The 24000-nt window shown below is 46.3% G+C and overlaps 1 protein-coding gene across 16 annotated transcripts in view; it reads left to right on the top strand.

The window, feature by feature from the left end:
• Nucleotides 1-24000, top strand: part of LOC139383183 (amyloid beta (A4) precursor-like protein 2) — a 159263-nt gene that overhangs the window by 42701 nt on the left and 92562 nt on the right. For all 16 annotated transcript variants that reach the window (XM_071127616.1, XM_071127607.1, XM_071127615.1 and 13 more), the window contains exons 2-3: nt 18636-18809; nt 21588-21717. In XM_071127616.1, the coding sequence (XP_070983717.1) occupies nt 18636-18809; nt 21588-21717 (304 nt within the window). The remainder of the gene's footprint in view (nt 1-18635; nt 18810-21587; nt 21718-24000) is intronic.

The raw sequence follows: 24000 nt of genomic DNA, 5'->3' as shown, positions 1-24000 counted from the left end.
AGAAACATGGCAAACGTTGTTTATAATCAATCCTCAAGGTGTTTTTCAAATATCTATTCGATAATATATCCACCGGGACAATTGGTTTTTCAGTAGGACCGATTGGAAAAATGGCTACCTCTGTATTTTACGCGAGAATCACTCTGGGAGCATCAGGCACTTACACAATGTAGCCGCTTACGGCTATTCTTCGACATAAATGCGTAAAACTACGTCACAATGCTGTAGACACCTTGGGGAATACGGAGAAAGAATGATCTGGTTGATAGCCCATTCACTGCTCAATAGGGACGCATTGGAACGCAGAGCTTTCAAAACATGAGGCACTACCGGATTGGATTTTTCTCAGGCTTTCGCCTGCAATATCAGTTCTGTTATACTCACAGACAATATTTTTACAGTTTTGGAAACTTTAGAGTGTTTTCTATCCTAAGCTGTCAATTATATGCATATTCTAGCATCTTGTCCTGACAAAATAGCCCGTTTACTTTGGGAACGTTATTTTTCCAAAAATGAAAATACTGCCCCCTAGTCACTAGACGTTTTAAGCTGCACCCCTGTCTCACCCTGTGGAAAGACATTTTCTCTTTCTACTCTCCTTTCTTAACAACTCATAGCTACTAAGGCTCTCCTCTCTCTCGTTCCTCTCCAGGCCTTGTCAAATGTATTCTAAAGCTTTCTTATATGCCCTCTCTCTCGCTCTCTCTCACTTTTCCTCATCCTCCCCTCCTCTCTTCACGTGCTCTCCTTTCTCCCTCATCCACTGTCTCCTTCCCCCAGTTAGTCAGAATCAAATCTTTCACATCAGTCCTCATCTACAGAGAAGCAGGAGAACCCAAATGCAGTATTATAATGGTTGGGGATATAGACCCTGTAGGGGTATAACAGGGTAATAATAGACCCTGTAGGGGTATAACAGGGTAATAATAGACCCTGTAGGGGTATAACAGGGTAATAATAGACCCTGTAGGGGTATAACAGGGTAATAATTGACCCTGTAGGGGTATAACAGGGTAATAATTGTAGGAGAAGCAGCTTCTGTGTCTGAAATCTGTCAAGAACATCTGTCTCTCTCTCCGTGTCGCTCTCTGTGTCTCTCTCTCTCTCTCGGTGTCTCTCTCTCTCTGTGTCTCTCTCTCTCTCTCTCTCTGTCTCTCTCTCTCTCTCTCTCTCTCTCTCTCTCTCTCTCTCTCTCTCTCTCTCTCTCTCTCTCTCTCTCTCTCTCTCTCTCTCTCTCTCTCTCTCTCTGTGTCTGTCTCTCTCTCTCTCTGTGTCTGTCTCTCTCTCTCTCTCTGTGTGTGTGTCCCTCTCTCTCTCTGTGTCTGTCTCTCTCTCTCTCTCTCTCTCTCTCTCTCTCTCTCTCTCTCTCTGTGTGTGTGTGTCTCTCTCTCTCTCTCTCTCTCTGTATGTCTGTGTCTCTCTCTCTCCTCCCCACCAGGCATGCAGCATCCTTTCAGGGGGGTGGAGGGTCACATTGTGCTGGTACACAAGGACACTATGTAACCAAACAGAAGGCTCTCTTAGATTTTTTGTGTCGTCCTCAGGGCCATTCACACAGGATGTCCTACCATACTGATCACCCTCCCTCTCCTGTTCTTTCTTTCTCTCTCCTCTCCCTCCCTCTCCTGTTCTCTCTCTCCCCTCCCTCTCCTGTTCTCTCTCTCCCCTCCCTCTCCTGTTCTCTCTCCCCTCTCCCTCTCCTGTTCTCTCTCTCTCCTCTCCCTCTCCTGTTCTCTCTCTCTCCTCTCCCTCTCCTGTTCTCTCTCTCCTCTCCCTCTCCTGTTCTCTCTCTCCTCTCCCTCTCCTGTTCTCTCTCTCCTCTCCCCCCTCTCCTGTTCTCTCTCTCCTCTCCCCCCTCTCCTGTTCTCTCTCTCCTCTCCCCCCTCTCCTGTTCTCTCTCTCCTCTCCCCCCTCTCCTGTTCTCTCTCTCCTCTCCCCCCTCTCCTGTTCTCTCTCTCCTCTCCCCCCTCTCCTGTTCTCTCTCTCCTCTCCCTCTCCTGTTCTCTCTCTCCTCTCCCCCCTCTCCTGTTCTCTCTCTCCCCTCCCTCTCATTTTCTCTCTCCCCTCCCTCTCCTGTTCTCTCTCTCCCCTCCCTCTCCTGTTCTCTCTCTCCCCTCCCTCTCCTGTTCTCTCTCTCCCCTCCCTCTCCTGTTCTCTCTCTCCCCTCCTCTCCTGTTCTCTCTCTCCCCTCCTCTCCTGTTCTCTCTCTCCCCTCCTCTCCTGTTCTCTCTCTCCCCTCCCTCTCATTTTCTCTCTCCCCTCCCTCTCCTGTTTTCTCTCTCCCCTCCCTCTCCTGTTCTCTCTCCCCTCCCTCTCCTGTTCTCTCTCTCCCCTCCCTCTCCTGTTCTCTCTCTCCCCTCCTCTCCTGTTCTCTCTCTCCCCCCCTCTCCTGTTCTCTCTCTCCCCCCCTCTCCTGTTCTCTCTCTCCCCCCTCTCCTGTTCTCTCTCCTCTCCCCTCCCTCTCCTGTTCTCTCTCCTCTCCCCTCCCTCTCCTGTTCTCTCTCTCCTCTCCCCTCCCTCTCCTGTTCTCTCTCTCCTCTCCCCTCCCTCTCCTGTTCTCTCTCTCCTCTCCCCTCCCTCTCCTGTTCTCTCTCTCCTCTCCCCTCCCTCTCCTGTTCTCTCTCTCCTCTCCCCTCCCTCTCCTGTTCTCTCTCTCCTCTCCCCTCCCTCTCCTGTTCTCTCTCTCCTCTCCCCTCCCTCTCCTGTTCTCTCTCTCCTCTCCCCTCCCTCTCCTGTTCTCTCTCTCCCCTCTCCCCTCCCTCTCCTGTTCTCTCCTCTCCTCTGATTATTGGAGGACCAAAAAAAGCCGATACCGATTAATCAGATGATTTTTATGTTTGTAATAATGTCAATTGCAGCAATACTGAATTAACACTTTTATTTTATAATACATAAATAAAATCGATTTAGTCTCAAATAAATAATGAAACATGTTCAATTTGGTTTAAATAATGCAAAAACAAAGTGTTGGAGAAGAAAGTAAAAGTGCAATATGTGCCATGTAAGAAAGCTAACGTTTCAGTTCCTTGCTCAGAACACGAGAACATATGAAAGCTGGTGGTTCCTTTTAACATGAGTCTTCAGTATTCCCAGGTAAGTAGTTTTAGGTTGTAGTTATTATAGGAATTATAGGACTATTTTTCTCTATACCGTTTGTATTTCATTAACCTTTGACTATTGGATGTTCTAATAGGCACTTTAGTATTGCCAGTCTGATCTCTGGAGTTGATAGGCTTGAAGTCATAAACAGTGCTGTGCTTCAAGCATTGCTAAAAGCTGCTGGCAAACGCAGTAAAGTGCTGTTTGAATGAATGCTTACGAGCCTGCTGCTGCCTACCACCGCTCAGTCAGACTGCTCTATCAAATCATAGACTTAGTTATAACATGATAACACACAGAAATACGAGCATTTGGTAATTTATGATGGTAAAATCCGGAAACGATCATTTTGAAAACAAAACGTTTATTCTTTCAGTGAAATACGGAACCGTTTCGTATTTTATCTAACGGGTGGCATCCATCAGTCTAAATATTCCTGTTACATTGTACCACCTTCACTGTTATGTCATAACTATGTAAAATTCTGGCAAATTAATTACGGTCTTTGTTAGGAAGAAATGGTCTTCACGCAGTTTGCAACGAGAATTTATTTTAGCTAAATATGCAGGCTTAAAAAAAACATACTTCTGTGTATTGATTTTAAGAAAGGCATTGGTGTTTATGGTGAGGTACATTGGTGTTTATGGTGAGGTACATTGGTGTTTATGGTGAGGTACATTGGTGTTTATGGTGAGGTACATTGGTGTTTATGGTGAGGTACATTGGTGTTTATGGTTAGGTACATTGGTGTTTATGGTGAGGTACATTGGTGTTTATGGTGAGGTACATTGGTGTTTAGGGTGAGGTACATTGGTGTTGATGGTTAGGGTTAGGTACATTGGTGTTGATGGTTAGGTACATTGGTGTTGATGGTTAGGTACATTGGTGTTTATGGTGAGGTACATTGGTGTTTATGGTGAGGTACATTGGTGTTTATGGTTAGGGTTAGGTACATTGGTGTTGATGGTTAGGTACATTGGTGTTTATGGTTAGGGTTAGGTACATTGGTGTTGATGGTTAGGTACATTGGTGTTTATGGTGAGGTACATTGGTGTTTAGGGTGAGGTACATTGGTGTTGATGGTGAGGTACATTGGTGTTTATGGTTAGGGTTAGGTACATTGGTGTTTATGGTGAGGTACATTGGTGTTTATGGTGAGGTACATTGGTGTTTAGGGTGAGGTACATTGGTGTTTATGGTGAGGTACATTGGTGTTTATGGTGAGGTACATTGGTGTTTAGGGTGAGGTACATTGGTGTTTATGGTGAGGTACATTGGTGTTTATGGTGAGGTACATTGGTGTTTATGGTGAGGTACATTGGTGTTTATGGTGAGGTACATTGGTGTTTATGGTGAGGTACATTGGTGTTTATGGTGAGGTACATTGGTGTTTAGGGTGAGGTACATTGGTGTTTATGGTGAGGTACATTGGTGTTTATGGTGAGGTACATTGGTGTTTATGGTGAGGTACATTGGTGTTTATGGTGAGGTACATTGGTGTTTATGGTGAGGTACATTGGTGTTTAGGGTGAGGTACATTGGTGTTTATGGTTAGGTACATTGGTGTTTAGGGTGAGGTACATTGGTGTTTATGGTGAGGTACATTGGTGTTTATGGTGAGGTACATTGGTGTTTATGGTGAGGTACATTGGTGTTTATGGTGAGGTACATTGGTGTTTAGGGTTAGGGTTAGGTACATTGGTGTTTATGGTGAGGTACATTGATGTTTATGGTGAGGTACATTGATGTTTATGGTTAGGTACATTGATGTTTATGGTGAGGTACATTGATGTTTAGGGTTAGGTACATTGGTGTTTATGGTGAGGTACATTGGTGTTTATGGTGAGGTACATTGGTGTTTATGGTGAGGTACATTGATGTTTATGGTGAGGTACATTGGTGTTTATGGTGAGGTACATTGGTGTTTAGGGTGAGGTACATTGATGTTTATGGTGAGGTACATTGATGTTTATGGTGAGGTACATTGGTGTTTATGGTGAGGTACATTGGTGTTTATGGTGAGGTACATTGGTGTTTATGGTGAGGTACATTGGTGTTTATGGTGAGGTACATTGGTGTTTAGGGTGAGGTACATTGGTGTTTATGGTGAGGTACATTGGTGTTTAGGGTGAGGTACATTGGTGTTTATGGTGAGGTACATTGGTGTTTATGGTGAGGTACATTGGTGTTTATGGTGAGGTACATTGGTGTTTATGGTGAGGTACATTGGTGTTTATGGTGAGGTACATTGGTGTTTATGGTGAGGTACATTGGTGTTTAGGGTGAGGTACATTGGTGTTTAGGGTGAGGTACATTGGTGTTTATGGTTAGGTACATTGGTGTTTATGGTGAGGTACATTGGTGTTTATGGTGAGGTACATTGGTGTTTATGGTGAGGTACATTGGTGTTTAGGGTGAGGTACATTGGTGTTTAGGGTGAGGTACATTGGTGTTTAGGGTGAGGTACATTGGTGTTTAGGGTGAGGTACATTGGTGTTTATGGTTAGGTACATTGGTGTTTAGGGTGAGGTACATTGGTGTTTATGGTGAGGTACATTGGTGTTTAGGGTTAGGTACATTGGTGTTTAGGGTGAGGTACATTGGTGTTTAGGGTGAGGTACATTGGTGTTTAGGGTTAGGTACATTGGTGTTTAGGGTGAGGTACATTGGTGTTTAGGGTGAGGTACATTGGTGTTTAGGGTTAGGTACATTGGTGTTTATGGTGAGGTACATTGGTGTTTATGGTGAGGTACATTGGTGTTTATGGTGAGGTACATTGGTGTTTATGGTGAGGTACATTGGTGTTTATGGTGAGGTACATTGGTGTTTATGGTGAGGTACATTGGTGTTTATGGTGAGGTACATTGGTGTTTATGGTGAGGTACATTGGTGTTTATGGTGAGGTACATTGGTGTTTATGGTGAGGTACATTGGTGTTTATGGTGAGGTACATTGGTGTTTATGGTGAGGTACATTGGTGTTTATGGTGAGGTACATTGGTGTTTAGGGTGAGGTACATTGGTGTTTAGGGTGAGGTACATTGGTGTTTAGGGTTAGGTACATTGGTGTTTATGGTGAGGTACATTGGTGTTTATGGTGAGGTACATTGGTGTTTATGGTGAGGTACATTGATGTTTATGGTGAGGTACATTGATGTTTATGGTGAGGTACATTGGTGTTTAGGGTTAGGTACATTGGTGTTTATGGTGAGGTACATTGGTGTTTATGGTGAGGTACATTGGTGTTTAGGGTTAGGTACATTGGTGTTTATGGTGAGGTACATTGGTGTTTAGGGTGAGGTACATTGGTGTTTAGGGTGAGGTACATTGGTGTTTAGGGTGAGGTACATTGATGTTTATGGTGAGGTACATTGGTGTTTATGGTGAGGTACATTGATGTTTAGGGTTAGGTACATTGGTGTTTATGGTGAGGTACATTGGTGTTTATGGTGAGGTACATTGGTGTTTAGGGTTAGGTACATTGGTGTTTATGGTGAGGTACATTGGTGTTTATGGTGAGGTACATTGGTGTTTATGGTGAGGTACATTGGTGTTTATGGTGAGGTACATTGGTGTTTATGGTGAGGTACATTGGTGTTTATGGTGAGGTACATTGGTGTTTATGGTGAGGTACATTGGTGTTTATGGTGAGGTACATTGGTGTTTATGGTGAGGTACATTGGTGTTTATGGTGAGGTACATTGGTGTTTATGGTGAGGTACATTGGTGTTTATGGTGAGGTACATTGGTGTTTAGGGTGAGGTACATTGGTGTTTAGGGTTAGGGTGAGGTACATTGGTGTTTAGGGTGAGGTACATTGGTGTTTAGGGTGAGGTACATTGGTGTTTAGGGTGAGGTACATTGGTGTTTATGGTGAGGTACATTGGTGTTTAGGGTTAGGGTGAGGTACATTGGTGTTTAGGGTGAGGTACATTGGTGTTTAGGGTGAGGTACATTGGTGTTTAGGGTGAGGTACATTGGTGTTTATGGTGAGGTACATTGGTGTTTAGGGTGAGGTACATTGGTGTTTATGGTGAGGTACATTGGTGTTTAGGGTGAGGTACATTGGTGTTTAGGGTTAGGGTGAGGTACATTGGTGTTTAGGGTGAGGTACATTGGTGTTTAGGGTGAGGTACATTGGTGTTTAGGGTGAGGTACATTGGTGTTTAGGGTGAGGTACATTGGTGTTTAGGGTTAGGGTGAGGTACATTGGTGTTTAGGGTGAGGTACATTGGTGTTTAGGGTGAGGTACATTGGTGTTTATGGTGAGGTACATTGGTGTTTAGGGTGAGGTACATTGGTGTTTAGGGTTAGGGTGAGGTACATTGGTGTTTAGGGTGAGGTACATTGGTGTTTATGGTGAGGTACATTGGTGTTTATGGTTAGGGTTAGGTACATTGGTGTTTATGGTGAGGTACATTGGTGTTTATGGTGAGGTACATTGGTGTTTATGGTGAGGTACATTGGTGTTTATGGTGAGGTACATTGGTGTTTAGGGTGAGGTACATTGGTGTTTATGGTGAGGTACATTGGTGTTTAGGGTGAGGTACATTGGTGTTTAGGGTGAGGTACATTGGTGTTTATGGTGAGGTACATTGGTGTTTAGGGTGAGGTACATTGGTGTTTATGGTGAGGTACATTGGTGTTTAGGGTGAGGTACATTGGTGTTTAGGGTTAGGGTGAGGTACATTGGTGTTTAGGGTGAGGTACATTGGTGTTTAGGGTGAGGTACATTGGTGTTTAGGGTGAGGTACATTGGTGTTTAGGGTGAGGTACATTGGTGTTTAGGGTTAGGGTGAGGTACATTGGTGTTTAGGGTGAGGTACATTGGTGTTTATGGTGAGGTACATTGGTGTTTAGGGTGAGGTACATTGGTGTTTAGGGTTAGGGTGAGGTACATTGGTGTTTAGGGTGAGGTACATTGGTGTTTATGGTGAGGTACATTGGTGTTTATGGTTAGGGTGAGGTACATTGGTGTTTATGGTGAGGTACATTGGTGTTTATGGTGAGGTACATTGGTGTTTAGGGTGAGGTACATTGGTGTTTATGGTGAGGTACATTGGTGTTTATGGTGAGGTACATTGGTGTTTATGGTGAGGTACATTGGTGTTGTTTATGGTGAGGTACATTGGTGTTTAGGGTGAGGTACATTGGTGTTTATGGTGAGGTACATTGGTGTTTAGGGTGAGGTACATTGGTGTTTATGGTGAGGTACATTGGTGTTTATGGTGAGGTACATTGGTGTTTAGGGTGAGGTACATTGGTGTTTAGGGTAGGGTGAGGTACATTGGTGTTTAGGGTGATGTACATTGGTGTTTAGGGTGAGGTACATTGGTGTTTATGGTGAGGTACATTGGTGTTTATGGTGAGGTACATTGGTGTTTATGGTGAGGTACATTGGTGTTTACATTGGTGTTTATGGTGAGGTACATTGGTGTTTATTTATTGGTGTTTGGTGAGGTACATTGGTGTTTATGGTGAGGTACATTGGTGTTTATGGTGAGGTACATTGGTGTTTAGGGTGAGGTACATTGGTGTTTATGGTGAGGTACATTGGTGTTTATGGTGAGGTACATTGGTGTTTATGGTGAGGTACATTGGTGTTTATGGTGAGGTACATTGGTGTTTATGGTGAGGTACATTGGTGTGGTGAGGTACATTGGTGTTTATGGTGAGGTACATTGGTGTTTATGGTGAGGTACATTGGTGTTTATGGTGAGGTACATTGGTGTTTATGGTGAGGTACATTGGTGTTTATGGTGAGGTACATTGGTGTTTATGGTGAGGTACATTGGTGTTTATGGTGAGGTACATTGGTGTTTATGGTGAGGTACATTGGTGTTTAGGGTGAGGTACATTGGTGTTTAGGGTGAGGTACATTGGTGTTTATGGTGAGGTACATTGGTGTTTATGGTGAGGTACATTGGTGTTTATGGTGAGGTACATTGGTGTTTATGGTGAGGTACATTGGTGTTTAGGGTGAGGTACATTGGTGTTTATGGTGAGGTACATTGGTGTTTATGGTGAGGTACATTGGTGTTTATGGTGAGGTACATTGGTGTTTATGGTGAGGTACATTGGTGTTTATGGTGAGGTACATTGGTGTTTATGGTGAGGTACATTGGTGTTTATGGTGAGGTACATTGGTGTTTATGGTGAGGTACATTGGTGTTTATGGTGAGGTACATTGGTGTTTATGGTGAGGTACATTGGTGTTTATGGTGAGGTACATTGGTGTTTATGGTGAGGTACATTGGTGTTTATGGTGAGGTACATTGGTGTTTATGGTGAGGTACATTGGTGTTTATGGTGAGGTACATTGGTGTTTATGGTGAGGTACATTGGTGTTTATGGTGAGGTACATTGGTGTTTATGGTTATGGTGAGGTACATTGGTGTTTATGGTGAGGTACATTGGTGTTTATGGTGAGGTACATTGGTGTTTATGGTGAGGTACATTGGTGTTTATGGTGAGGTACATTGGTGTTTATGGTGAGGTACATTGGTGTTTATGGTGAGGTACATTGGTGTTTATGGTGAGGTACATTGGTGTTTATGGTGAGGTACATTGGTGTTTAGGTACATTGGTGTTTATGGTGAGGTACATTGGTGTTTATGGTGAGGTACATTGGTGTTTATGGTGAGGTACATTGGTGTTTATGGTGAGGTACATTGGTGTTTATGGTGAGGTACATTGGTGTTTATGGTGAGGTACATTGGTGTTTATGGTGAGGTACATTGGTGTTTATGGTGAGGTACATTGGTGTTTATGGTGAGGTACATTGGTGTTTATGGTGAGGTACATTGGTGTTTATGGTGAGGTACATTGGTGTTTATGGTGAGGTACATTGGTGTTTATGGTGAGGTACATTGGTGTTTATGGTGAGGTACATTGGTGTTTAGGGTGAGGTACATTGGTGTTTAGGGTGAGGTACATTGGTGTTTAGGGTGAGGTACATTGGTGTTTATGGTGAGGTACATTGGTGTTTAGGGTGAGGTACATTGGTGTTTATGGTGAGGTACATTGGTGTTTATGGTGAGGTACATTGGTGTTTATGGTGAGGTACATTGGTGTTTAGGGTGAGGTACATTGGTGTTTAGGGTGAGGTACATTGGTGTTTAGGGTGAGGTACATTGGTGTTTAGGGTGAGGTACATTGGTGTTTAGGGTGAGGTACATTGGTGTTTAGGGTGAGGTACATTGGTGTTTAGGGTGAGGTACATTGGTGTTTATGGTGAGGTACATTGGTGTTTAGGGTGAGGTACATTGGTGTTTAGGGTGAGGTACATTGGTGTTTAGGGTGAGGTACATTGGTGTTTAGGGTGAGGTACATTGGTGTTTAGGGTGAGGTACATTGGTGTTTAGGGTGAGGTACATTGGTGTTTAGGGTGAGGTACATTGGTGTTTATGGTGAGGTACATTGGTGTTTATGGTGAGGTACATTGGTGTTTAGGGTGAGGTACATTGGTGTTTAGGGTGAGGTACATTGGTGTTTAGGGTGAGGTACATTGGTGGGTGAGGTACATTGGTGTTTATGGTGAGGTACATTGGTGTTTATGGTGAGGTGGTGAGGTACATTGGTGTTTATTGGTGTTTATGGTGAGGTACATTGGTGTTTATGGTGAGGTACATTGGTGTTTATGGTGAGGTACATTGGTGTTTAGGGTGAGGTACATTGGTGTTTAGGGTGAGGTACATTGGTGTTTAGGGTGAGGTACATTGGTGTTTATGGTGAGGTACATTGGTGTTTATGGTGAGGTACATTGGTGTTTATGGTGAGGTACATTGGTGTTTATGGTGAGGTACATTGGTGTTTATGGTGAGGTACATTGGTGTTTATGGTGAGGTACATTGGTGTTTATGGTGAGGTACATTGGTGTTTAGGGTGAGGTACATTGGTGTTTATGGTGAGGTACATTGGTGTTTATGGTGAGGTACATTGGTGTTTATGGTGAGGTACATTGGTGTTTATGGTGAGGTACATTGGTGTTTAGGTACATTGGTGTTTATGGTGAGGTACATTGGTGTTTATGGTGAAGTACATTGGTGTTTATGGTGAGGTACATTGGTGTTTATGGTGAGGTACATTGGTGTTTATGGTGAGGTACATTGGTGTTTAGGGTGAGGTACATTGGTGTTTATGGTGAGGTACATTGGTGTTTAGGGTGAGGTACATTGGTGTTTATGGTGAGGTACATTGGTGTTGATGGTGAGGTACATTGGTGTTTATGGTGAGGTACATTGGTGTTTATGGTGAGGTACATTGGTGTTTAGGGTGAGGTACATTGGTGTTTATGGTGAGGTACATTGGTGTTTAGGGTGAGGTACATTGGTGTTTATGGTGAGGTACATTGGTGTTTAGGGTGAGGTACATTGGTGTTTATGGTGAGGTACATTGGTGTTTAGGGTGAGGTACATTGGTGTTTAGGGTGAGGTACATTGGTGTTTAGGGTGAGGTACATTGGTGTTTATGGTGAGGTACATTGGTGTTTAGGGTGAGGTACATTGGTGTTTAGGGTGAGGTACATTGGTGTTTAGGGTGAGGTACATTGGTGTTTAGGGTGAGGTACATTGGTGTTTATGGTGAGGTACATTGGTGTTTAGGGTGAGGTACATTGGTGTTTAGGGTGAGGTACATTGGTGTTTATGGTGAGGTACATTGGTGTTTATGGTGAGGTACATTGGTGTTTAGGGTGAGGTACATTGGTGTTTAGGGTGAGGTACATTGGTGTTTAGGGTGAGGTACATTGGTGTTTAGGGTGAGGTACATTGGTGTTTATGGTGAGGTACATTGGTGTTTATGGTGAGGTACATTGGTGTTTAGGGTGAGGTACATTGGTGTTTAGGGTGAGGTACATTGGTGTTTATGGTGAGGTACATTGGTGTTTATGGTGAGGTACATTGGTGTTTATGGTGAGGTACATTGGTGTTTATGGTGAGGTACATTGGTGTTTATGGTGAGGTACATTGGTGTTTATGGTGAGGTACATTGGTGTTTATGGTGAGGTACATTGGTGTTTAGGGTGAGGTACATTGGTGTTTATGGTGAGGTACATTGGTGTTTATGGTGAGGTACATTGGTGTTTATGGTGAGGTACATTGGTGTTTATGGTGAGGTACATTGGTGTTTATGGTGAGGTACATTGGTGTTTATGGTGAGGTACATTGGTGTTTATGGTGAGGTACATTGGTGTTTATGGTGAGGTACATTGGTGTTTATGGTGAGGTACATTGGTGTTTATGGTGAGGTACATTGGTGTTTATGGTGAGGTACATTGGTGTTTATGGTGAGGTACATTGGTGTTTATGGTGAGGTACATTGGTGTTTATGGTGAGGTACATTGGTGTTTATGGTGAGGTACATTGGTGTTTATGGTGAGGTACATTGGTGTTTATGGTGAGGTACATTGGTGTTTATGGTACATTGGTGTTTATGGTACATTGGTGTTTATGGTACATTGGTGTTTATGGTACATTGGTGTTTATGGTGAGGTACATTGGTGTTTATGGTACATTGGTGTTTATGGTGAGGTACATTGGTGTTTATGGTGAGGTACATTGGTGTTTAGGGTGAGGTACATTGGTGTTTATTGGTGTTTATGGTGAGGTACATTGGTGTTTATGGTGAGGTACATTGGTGTTTATGGTGAGGTACATTGGTGTTTAGGGTGAGGTACATTGGTGTTTATGGTGAGGTACATTGGTGTTTATGGTGAGGTACATTGGTGTTTATGGTGAGGTACATTGGTGTTTATGGTGAGGTACATTGGTGTTTATGGTGAGGTACATTGGTGTTTAGGGTGAGGTACATTGGTGTTTATGGTGAGGTACATTGGTGTTTATGGTGAGGTACATTGGTGTTTATGGTGAGGTACATTGATGTTTATGGTGAGGTACATTGGTGTTTATGGTGAGGTACATTGGTGTTTATGGTGAGGTACATTGATGTTTATGGTGAGGTACATTGGTGTTTATGGTGAGGTACATTGGTGCAACGATTGTGCTTTTTTTGCAAATGCGCTTTTGTTAAGTGGTTCTGACATGGTTGACGATATTACTAGGTTAACTAGTGATATTACTAGGTTAACTAGTGATATTACTAGGTTAACTAGTGATATTACTAGGTTAACTAGTGATATTACTAGGTTAACTAGTGATATTACTAGGTTAACTAGTGATATCTAGTGATATTACTAGGTTAACTAGTGATATTACTAGGTTAACTAGTGATATTACTAGGTTAACTAGTGATATCTAGTGATATTACTAGGTTAACTAGTGATATCTAGTGATATTACTAGGTTAACTAGTGATATTACTAGGTTAACTAGTGATATCTAGTGATATTACTAGGTTAACTAGTGATATTACTAGGTTAACTAGTGATATTACTAGGTTAACTAGTGATATTACTAGGTTAACTAGTGATATTACTAGGTTAACTAGTGATATTACTAGGTTAACTAGTGATATCTAGTGATATTACTAGGTTAACTAGTGATATTACTAGGTTAACTAGTGATATCTAGTGATATTACTAGGTTAACTAGTGATATCTAGTGATATTACTAGGTTAACTAGTGATATTACTAGGTTAACTAGTGATATCTAGTGATATTACTAGGTTAACTAGTGATATTACTAGGTTAACTAGTGATATTACTAGGTTAACTAGTGATATTACTAGGTTAACTAGTGATATTACTAGGTTAACTAGTGATATTACTAGGTTAACTAGTGATATCTAGTGATATTACTAGGTTAACTAGTGATATTACTAGGTTAACTAGTGATATCTAGTGATATTACTAGGTTAACTAGTGATATCTAGTGATATTACTAGGTTAACTAGTGATATTACTAGGTTAACTAGTGATATCTAGTGATATTACTAGGTTAACTAGTGATTGTGAAGATTGATTGATTGTTTTTATAAGATTCGTTTAATGCTAGCTATCTTGGCTTCTTGCTGCACCCGCGTAACAGGCAACTTACCTTGGCTTCTTGCTGCACCCGCGTAACAGGCAACTTACCTTGGCTTCTTGCTGCACCCGCGTAACAGGCAACTTACCTTGGCTTCTTGCTGCACTCCCGTAACAGGTGGTCATCCTGCCACGCAGTTTCCTCATGCAATGTAATCGGCCATAATCGGCGTCCAAAAATGCCGATTACCGATTGTTATGAAAACTTGAAATCGGCCCTAATTAATCGACCATGCCGATTTAATCAGGAATCCTCTATTCTCCAGTCTCTCCCTCCCTCCCTCCCTCTCCACTTCTCCAGTCTCTCTCTCTCTCCCTCCCTCTCTCCCTCCCTCTCCCTCCCTCCAGTCTCTCCACTCCCCCTCTCCCTCCCTCTCCACTTCTCCAGTCTCTCCCTCCCTCCCTCCCTCCCTCCCTCCCTCCCTTCCTCCAGTTCTGCACTCTCTCTCCCGTCTTTTTTCTCCTCTGTTATTCAGAGTGAATAGCTGAGATGCTTTTGTAGAATGTTTCTATGGTGACAGGCCATTTTGAAGTCCTCATTCAGACTGTACGACCCTGCTACTGGAGAATGACCAGGTTACAGACGGACGAGGGGGGAGAGAGAAAACACTCGAAAATACTGTCAACACACACACAGCTGTCCCCCAGCAGAATGTCACATGACTCACACACACACAGCTGTCCCCTAGCAGAATGTCACATGACTCACACACACAGCTGTCCCCCAGCAGAATGTCAAATGACTCACACACACACAGCTGTCCCCCAGCAGAATGTCAAATGACTCACACACACACAGCTGTCCCCCAGCAGCATGTCACATGACTCACACACACACAGCTGTCCCCCAGCAGAATGTCAAATGACTCTCACACACACAGCTGTCCCCCAGCAGAATGTCACATGACTCACACACACACACAGCTGTCCCCCAGCAGAATGTCACATGACTCACACACACACAGCTGTCCCCCAGCAGAATGTCACATGACTCACACACACACAGCTGTCCCCCAGCAGAATGTCACATGACTCACACACACAGCTGTCCCCCAGCAGAATGTCACATGACTCACACACACACAGCTGTCCCCCAGCAGAATGTCACATGACTCACACACACACACAGCTGTCCCCCAGCAGAATGTCACATGACTCACACACACACACAGCTGTCCCCCAGCAGAATGTCACATGACTCACACACACACACAGCTGTCCCCCAGCAGAATGTCACATGACTCACACACACACACAATCATACCTCCCACTGCTTCCGGTGACATTGGCCAAGTCGAACAGAGGACGAAAGGAAATGTTTTACTACCAGGTAGCCAACAGTACGGTCTATTTGAGGTAGACCAGTATCAACTAACTCACATAGACCACATTTCTAAAAGCCTGTTTTTGCTTTGTCATTATGGGGTATTGTGTGTAGTTGTGTGCGTCGTCAGATTTCAAAAAGGATTTACGGCGAAAGCATTCGATTGTCTGAGGACAGCGCCTCACATTAGCATATTTTCCTAACCAGCACAGGCGTCACGAAATAACAAATAGCGATTTAAAATAAATCACTTATTTTTGAAGATCTTCCTCTGGTTGCAATCCCAAGGGTCCCAGCTACACAACGAATGGTCGTTTTGTTCGATAAAGTCCTTCTTTATATCCCAAAAACGCAGTTTTGTTGGCGCCATTGAATTCAACAATCCAGTCCTTCAACATGCATACAAAATTACCAGCAAAGTTCGTCCAAACGAGTCAAACTGTTTTTTATTAATCCTCCGGTTGTCTAATATCTAAATAAACTATAATATGTCATACGGAGATTACTATGTTCAATAGCAATGGAAAAGAATGAACCGCCCACGTTCACGCCCACAAAAAGACTACTTTTGCTCTGGCACTCAACTTGGAACGACTACAAATACTTCATTTAAAAAAACAAGCCTAAAACCTGGTTTAAAGACTGTTGACATCTAGTGGAAGCCATAGGAACTGCAATCTGGGAGGCAGAAAATTAGATCGGAAGTCTAGTTGGCAGTCATTCGGAGCTCCAAAAAAATAATTTCCGGATGGATTTTCCTCGAGGTTTTCGCCTGCTATATCAGTTCTGTTATTCTCCAGACATTATTTTAACAGTTTTAGAGTGTTTTATATCCAATGCTACTAATTTATATGCATATCCTGGCTTCTGGGCCTGAGGGACAGGCTGTTTACTTTGGGCACGTCAGACAGGCGGAAATTCAGGAAACTAGCCTTACTCACTGTTCTGCTGTGATGTTGAGGCTATGGTCAGGGTCTGAGGTGGACTGTTCTGCTGTGATGTTGAGGCTATGGTCAGGGTCTGAGGTGGACTGTTCTACTGGCTTCTAAGCGGGGGTGGCTGGCTCTCTACAGGGTTGTTCTGTCACACGTTGTCCCCCTCACCCTCTCCTCCATCAGTCGGATCCTCTCCTCCATCCCCCTCACCCTCCATCCCCCTCACCCTCTCCTCCAGCAGTCTGATCCTCTCCTCCATCCCCCTCACCCTCTCCTTCATCCCCCTCACCCTCTCCTCCATCAGTCTGATCCTCTCCTCCATCCCCTCACCCTCTCCTCCAGCAGTCTGATCCTCTCCTCCATCCCCCTCACCCTCTCCTCCATCAGTCTGATCCTCTCCTCCATCCCCCTCACCCCCTCCTCCATCCCCTCACCCTCTCCTCCATCAGTCTGATCCTCTCCTCTAGTGCTCTGTTCTTCTCTTGTTGATGTTGTCTCTCCACCTCCAGCTCTGGTTGAGGGGGTGTTGTTGTGCTGGACTGTTGTCTGGTTGAGGGGGTGTTGTTGTGCTGTACTGTTGTCTAGGTCTGGTTGAGGGGGTGTTGTTGTGCTGGACTGTTGTCTGGTTGAGGGGGTGTTGTTGAGCTGGACTGTTGTCTGGGTCTGGTTGAGGGGGTGTTGTTGTGCTGGACTGTTGTCTGGGTCTGGCAATAACATGGCTATATACAGGAAGTACCAGGTAATAACATGGCTATATACAGGAAGTACCAGGTAATAACATGGCTATATACAGGGAGTACCAGGTAATAACATGGCTATATACAGGGAGTACCAGGTAATAACATGGCTATATACAGGAAGTACCATGGCTATATACAGGGAGTACAACTAACAGTTTCTAGCTAGGTTTTTTAACCCGTAGATATTGTAGTAATGTTTTGAATCACTCGCACATTAGACGTGACAAAATGTATAGAATGGCAGGAAATAAGCTTTTAAACCTGGAAAATGTCACCAACGAGAGGTGTGAACAGGACTTATGCCCGTGGCTCACAAGCAGGGGGTAAGGGACGTTCCCCAATGCTGGAAGGTGAAAAGGTTTGGGAACCCATGCTCTACTGCACTGCGCTCCACTGTACTGCACTGCGCTCTACTGTACTGCACTGCGCTCTACTGTACTGCACTGCACTCTACTGTACTGCGCTCTACTGTACTGTACTGTGCTCTACTGTGCTCTACTGTACTGCACTGTGCTCTACTGTACTGCACTGTGATCTACTGTACTGCACAGTGCTTTACTGTGCTCTACTGCACTGTGCTCTACTGTACTGCACTGTGCTCTACTGTGCTCTACTGTACTGCACTGTGCTCTACTGTACTGTACTGCACTGTGCTCTACTGTACTGCACTGTGCTCTACTGTACTGCACTGTGCTCTACTGTACTGCACTGTGCTCTACTGTACTTGCACTGTGCTATACTGTACTGCACTGTGCTCTACTGTACTGTACTGTATGACCATGATAGAACAAGCTACAGCTCTAGACTGAGAGATGTCACACACACACTGCCAAGTTAGTGATGCTAAGAGCCTGGGCTTACTGATTAATGAGAGTTAACTGTGGTGTGACACCCTCACACTGAGGGGTGAACTAGTGTTGATATGACCTGTCAATAAACTACTCATGACCGTTGTGTCTCCTTCCTGCTGTTGTAGCAGAAACCAATGGTTTTCTAGTGCTTTGGCTTTGTGATCCGGCTACTTAGAGTTGTGACGATAAGGGGTTTCTCATCCCTGGTTGGCCGACAAGACAACTGATCCGCTGCTACCCTGACTATGACATAAGGGTGTGAACAGCGTTATGGACATTTTTACATTTTGCTTGTTGTGAAATCACAACATTTAATATCTCACAGAACGGGCGAGCTTAATGTAAATTAAATTAAACTTTTCAGGTGGGTCGGGCCTCCCATGGGGGGGCGGCTGTAGGGCCTTCCGGGGGGCGCGCGCGCGCGTCTGTAGGGTGTCTGTAGGTTACAGCCCACAGAGCCTTCATCAGGGCAGACTGACTCAGTTTGGTTACAGCCCACAGAGCCTTCATCAGGGCAGACTGACTCAGTTTGGTTACAGCCCACAGAGCCTTCATCAGGACAGACTGACACTCAGGTCTGAAGGCTGGCCCGGCTGACAGAATATTCCCTCCCTAACTTTACGACTCTGTAATGAGTATATGCATTAACCTCTCATTTCTCTCGCTCTCGCTCTCGCTCTCTTTTCCTTCCCCCCCCTCCTTCCAGGCGCTTGCAGCCAATGCGGGCACAGGTTTTGCCGTAGCGGAGCCTCAGGTGGCCATGTTCTGTGGGAAGCTCAACATGCACGTAAACATCCAGACAGGACGCTGGGAACCGGACCCTTCCGGGCTGAAGAGCTGTGTAGGAACCAAAGAGGGCGTGCTGCGCTACTGTCAGGAGGTGAGACCATGTTACACTGTTAACCTGTAGGGGGACCGTTATCAGCGTGACTCCACAGTCGGTTGACCTTCCTACGGTCTCTCCGCTGACTCAGGTCTTTATTCACTGTGTTATACAGACCCTCCATAGATATTATCGTATTAACACATCCCTCTCTCCTTGTCTGTCTCTGTAAACTACTGTAACCCCTAACTGTACACTGTATCTAAAGACACACACACACACACACACACAGTTGTCTATTACTATATTTGTGAGGATTGTTTGGTGACCAACAATTGATTCTCATTCAAAATCCTAATTCTAACCCTTAATCTAATCCCTAAACCCCAATATTTAAACCTAATCCTAATTCTAACCCTCAATCCAATCCCTAAACCTAACCCTCAATCCAATCCCTAATCCTAATTCTAACCCTCAATCCGATCCCTAAACCTAACCCTCAATCCAATCCCTAATCCTAATTCTAACCCTTAATCTCTAAACCTAACCCTCAATCTAATCCCTAAACCTAACCATAATTCTAACCCTCAATTGAATCCCTAAACCTCAATCGAATCCCTAACCCTCAATCTAATCCCTAACCCTCAATCTAATCCCTAACCCTCAATCTAATCCCTAACCCTCAATCTAATCCCCAACCCTCAATCTAATCCCTAACCCTCAATCTAATCCCTAACCCTCAATCTAATCCCTAACCCTCAATCTAATCCCTAACCCTCAATCTAATCCCTAACCCTCAATCTAATCCCTAACCCTCAATCTAATCCCCAACCCTCAATCTAATCCCTAACCCTCAATCTAATCCCTAACCCTCAATCTAATCCCTAACCCTCAATCTAATCCCTAACCCTCAATCTAATCCCTAACCCTCAATCTAATCCCTAACCCTAAAATAGCTTTTTTCTTTTTTAGGACTGGCAAAATGTCAACATGTTCTCACTTGTTGGAATTCTCCTTGGTTTACTATTTTTGTGAGGATTTCTTGTCCAAGTATATTCACATGCTGAGCTAACTGGAGACAGGAGGGAGATGAATAGGTAATGAAGAAACACCATTTATCTCTCTCTCTCTCCCCGCCTCTCTCTCTCTCTCTCTCTCTCTCTCTCTCTCTCTCTCTCTCTCTCTCTCTCTCCCCCGCCTCTCTCTCACTCTCTCCCTCCCCCGCCTCTCTCTCACTCTCTCCCTCCCCCGCCTCTCTCTCACTCTCTCCCTCCCCCGCCTCTCTCTCACTCTCTCCCTCCCCCGCCTCTCTCTCTCACTCTCTCCCTCCCCCGCCTCTCTCTCTCTCTCTCTCTCCCTCCCCCGCCTCTCTCTCTCCCTCCCCCGCCTCTCTCTCTCCCTCCCCCGCCTCTCTCTCTCCCTCCCCCGCCTCTCTCTCTCCCTCCCCCGCCTCTCTCTCTCCCTTCCCCGCCTCTCTCTCTCCCTCCCCGTCCTCTCCCTCCCCCGCCTCTCTCTCTCCCTCCCCCGCCTCTCTCTCTCTCCCTCCCCCGCCTCTCTCTCTCCCTCCCCCGCCTCTCTCTCCCTCCCCCGCCTCTCTCTCCCTCCCCCGCCTCTCTCTCTCCCTCCCCGCCTCTCTCTCTCCCTCCCCGTCCTCTCCCTCCCCCGCCTCTCTCTCTCCCCCCCGCCTCTCTCTCCCTCCCTGTCCTCTCTCCCCCCCGCCTCTCTCTCTCTCCCCCCCGCCTCTCTCTCTCTCTCTCCCCCCCGCCTCTCTCTCTCTCTCTCCCCCCCGCCTCTCTCTCTCTCTCACCCCCCCGCCTCTCTCTCTCTCTCACCCCCCCGCCTCCCTCTCTCTCTCTCCCCCCCGCCTCTCTCTCTCTCCCCCCCGCCTCTCTCTCTCCCCCCCGCCTCTCTCTTCCCCCCCGCCTCTCTCTTCCCCCTCTGCCTCTCTCTTCCCCCTCTGCCTCTCTCTTCCCCCTCCGCCTCTCTCTCCCCCCCGCCTCTCTCTTCCCCCTCCGCCTCTCTCTTCCCCCTCCGCCCCTCCGCCTCTCTCTCTTCCCCCTCCGCCTCTCTCTTCCCCCTCCGCCTCTCTCTTCCCCCTCCGCCTCTCTCTTCCCCCTCCGCCTCTTGCTCTCTCTCTCCCTCCCCGTCCTCTCTCTCCTCTCTCTCTCTCTCTCCCCCTCCCCCGCCTCTCTCGCTCCCCCTCACCTCTCTCGCTCTCTCCAACGCCTCTCCCTCCCCCGCCTCTCTCTCTCTCTCTCCCCCTCCCCCGCCTCTCTCTCGCTCCCCCTCCCCCGCCTCTCTCTCGCTCCCCCTCCCCCGCCTCTCTCTCTCCCCCTCGCCTCTCTCTCTCTCTCCAACGCCTCTCCCTCCCCCGCCTCTCTCTCTCTCCCTCCCCCGCCTCTCTCTCTCTCTCCCTCCCCCGCCTGTTTCTCTCTCCCTCCCCCGCCTGTTTCTCTCTCCCTCCCCCGCCTCTCTCTCTCTCCCTCCCCCGCCTCTCTCTCTCTCCCTCCCCCGCCTCTCTCTCTCTCCCCCCCGCCTCTCTCTCTCTCCCCCCCGCCTCTCTCTCTCTCTCCCCCCCGCCTCTCTCTCTCTCTCCCCCCCGCCTCTCTCTCTCTCTCCCCCCCGCCTCTCTCTCTCTCTCCCCCCCGCCTCTCTCTCTCTCTCCCCCCCGCCTCTCTCTCTTTCTCTCTCTACCCCGCCTCTCTCTTGCCCCCGCCTCTCTCTCTCCCCCCCGCCTCTCTCTCTCTCCCCCCCGCCTCTCTCTCTCTCCCCCCCGCCTCTCTCTCTCTCTCTCTCCCCGTCTCCCTCCCCTCTCTCTGTCTCTCTTTCTCTCAGATGTACCCTGAGCTCCAGATCACTAACGTGGTGGAGGCCAACCAGCCAATCAGGATTGAGAACTGGTGCAAGAAAGAGAAGAAGCTGTGTAAAGGCCACGCCCACATCGTGGTGCCTTACAAATGTTTAGGTGAGAACCACCAAAGGGTCATAGATAATATATAACACTATTGACTTTCCATTGGAGGTTTCCCCCAGTGTTTGATCTAAAGGTCTCGGACTTTGTTTCCACGGCCCAGCTCCAGAGACTCACTGGGCCTCAGTGGACCTGCCCGGACTTTGGGCCAGGACGAGGGGGCTGGGCCTTTTCGGGTTGCGTTACCTAACAATCACTAATTGCGAACACCTCACGAAGCAAGTGTTTTGACTATTCCTCCTGTATAATATCATGGTGTGTAGACCAGGGTGATATCATGGTGTGTAGACCAGGGTGATATCATGGTGTGTAGACCAGGGTGATATCATGGTGTGTAGACCAGGGTAATATCATGGTGGGTAACATCATGGTGTGTAGACCAGGGTAATATCATGGTGGGTAACATCATGGTGTGTAGACCAGGGTAATATCATGGTGTGTAGACCAGGGTAATATCATGGTGGGTAACATCATGGTGTGTAGACCAGGGTGATATCATGGTGTGTAGACCAGGGTGATATCATGGTGTGTAGACCAGGGTGATATCATGGTGTGTAGACCAGGGTGATATCATGGTGTGTAGACCAGGGTGATATCATGGTGTGTAGACCAGGGTGATATCATGGTGTGTAGACCAGGGTGACATCATGGTGTGTAGACCAGGGTAATATCATGGTGTGTAGACCAGGGTAATATCATGGTGTGTAGACCAGGGTGATATCATGGTGTGTAGACCAGGGTGATATCATGGTGTGTAGACCAGGGTGATATCATGGTGGGTAATATCATGGCGTGTAGACCAGGGTAACATCATGGTGTGTAATATCATGGTGTGTATACCAGGGTAATATCATGGCGTATAGAACCGGAAAGGCCGGTTCACGGGCCAGGAGCGTGCGGATAGGCCGGTTCACGGGCCAGGAGCGTGCGGATAGGCCGGTTCACGGGCCAGGAGCGTGCGGATAGGCCGGTTCACGGGCCAGGAGCGTGCGGATAGGCCGGTTCACGGGCCAGGAGCGTGCGGATAGGCCGGTTCACGGGCCAGGAGCGTGCGGATAGGCCGGTTCACGGGCCAGGAGCGGAGACGTTAGAAACAGGCTAGATGAGGAGAAGAGAGGAGAGACATATTGGAGAGGCATTTTATTGACTAATCTCATTCTTGGGCTGTGGTTTTACTAGAGATCCACACACTCCGTCAGAAGCAATAGGATGGCCAAGGCTGGCAAAGACATTTACTGTGGAGGCAGCAGGTCACAGCACCTCACAGTACAGCACCTCACAGTACAGCACCTCACAGTACAGCACCTCACAGTACAGCACCTCACAGTACAGCACCTCACAGTACAGCACCTCACAGTACAGCACCTCACAGTACAGCACCTCAGTGTAGCACCTCACAGTACAGCACCTCACAGCGTAGCACCTCACAGCGTAGCACCTCACAGCGTAGCACCTCACAGCGTAGCACCTCACAGTGTAGCACCTCACAGTGTAGCACCACACAGTGTAGCACCACACAGTACAGCACAGCACAGCACCTCACAGCGCAGCACCTCACAGCGCAGCACCTCACAGCGCAGCACCTCACAGCGCAACACCTCACAGCGTAGCACCTCACAGCACAGCACCTCACAGTGTAGCACCTCACAGTACAGAACCTCACATAGCAGAGAGAGAGTCCTCCTGTGTAGCTCTGCTATTTCCAGCTCCCTACTCTCTCATTATCTAAACCACTGCCTTCTCTTTCTCTTCCTTCTCCTCTCCCTCCCTGTCTGTAGTGGTGTAATGCTGTCCTCAGGCCTGGTTGTTGTTGAACCACCTAACGACCAGTTAGCAGATCACAGGCCTCCTCTTTCTGGGCCTCTACACCTCCATTATATGGTTTCATCCATCCTTCCACCTCAACCTTCTCTTTCTCCTGCTCCTTTCTGTTCTCTGCATACATTATTTGGTGTTTTACGTTGTACACGGAGGACATTTTTGCAAAATTCTGCATGCAGAGTCTCAATTTGGTGTTTGTCCCATTTTGTGAAGTCTTGGTTGGTGAGCAGACCCCAGACCTCACAACCATAAAGGGCAATGGGCTCTATGACTGATTCAAGTATTTTTAGCCAGATCCTAATTGGTATGATGAAATTTATGTTCCTTTTGATGGCGTAGAAGGCCCTTCTTGCCTTGTCTCTCAGACCGTTCACAGCTTTGTGGATGTTACCTGTGATGCTGATGTTTAGGCTGAGATATGTATAGTTTTTTGTGTGCTTTAGGGCAACAGTGTCT

This window comes from Oncorhynchus clarkii, chromosome 24, assembly GCF_045791955.1.
Source record: "Oncorhynchus clarkii lewisi isolate Uvic-CL-2024 chromosome 24, UVic_Ocla_1.0, whole genome shotgun sequence".
Lineage (NCBI taxonomy): Eukaryota > Metazoa > Chordata > Actinopteri > Salmoniformes > Salmonidae > Oncorhynchus > Oncorhynchus clarkii.
Note: the sequence above shows the minus strand (reverse complement) of the source record. Positions and strands in the feature narration are given on the sequence as shown.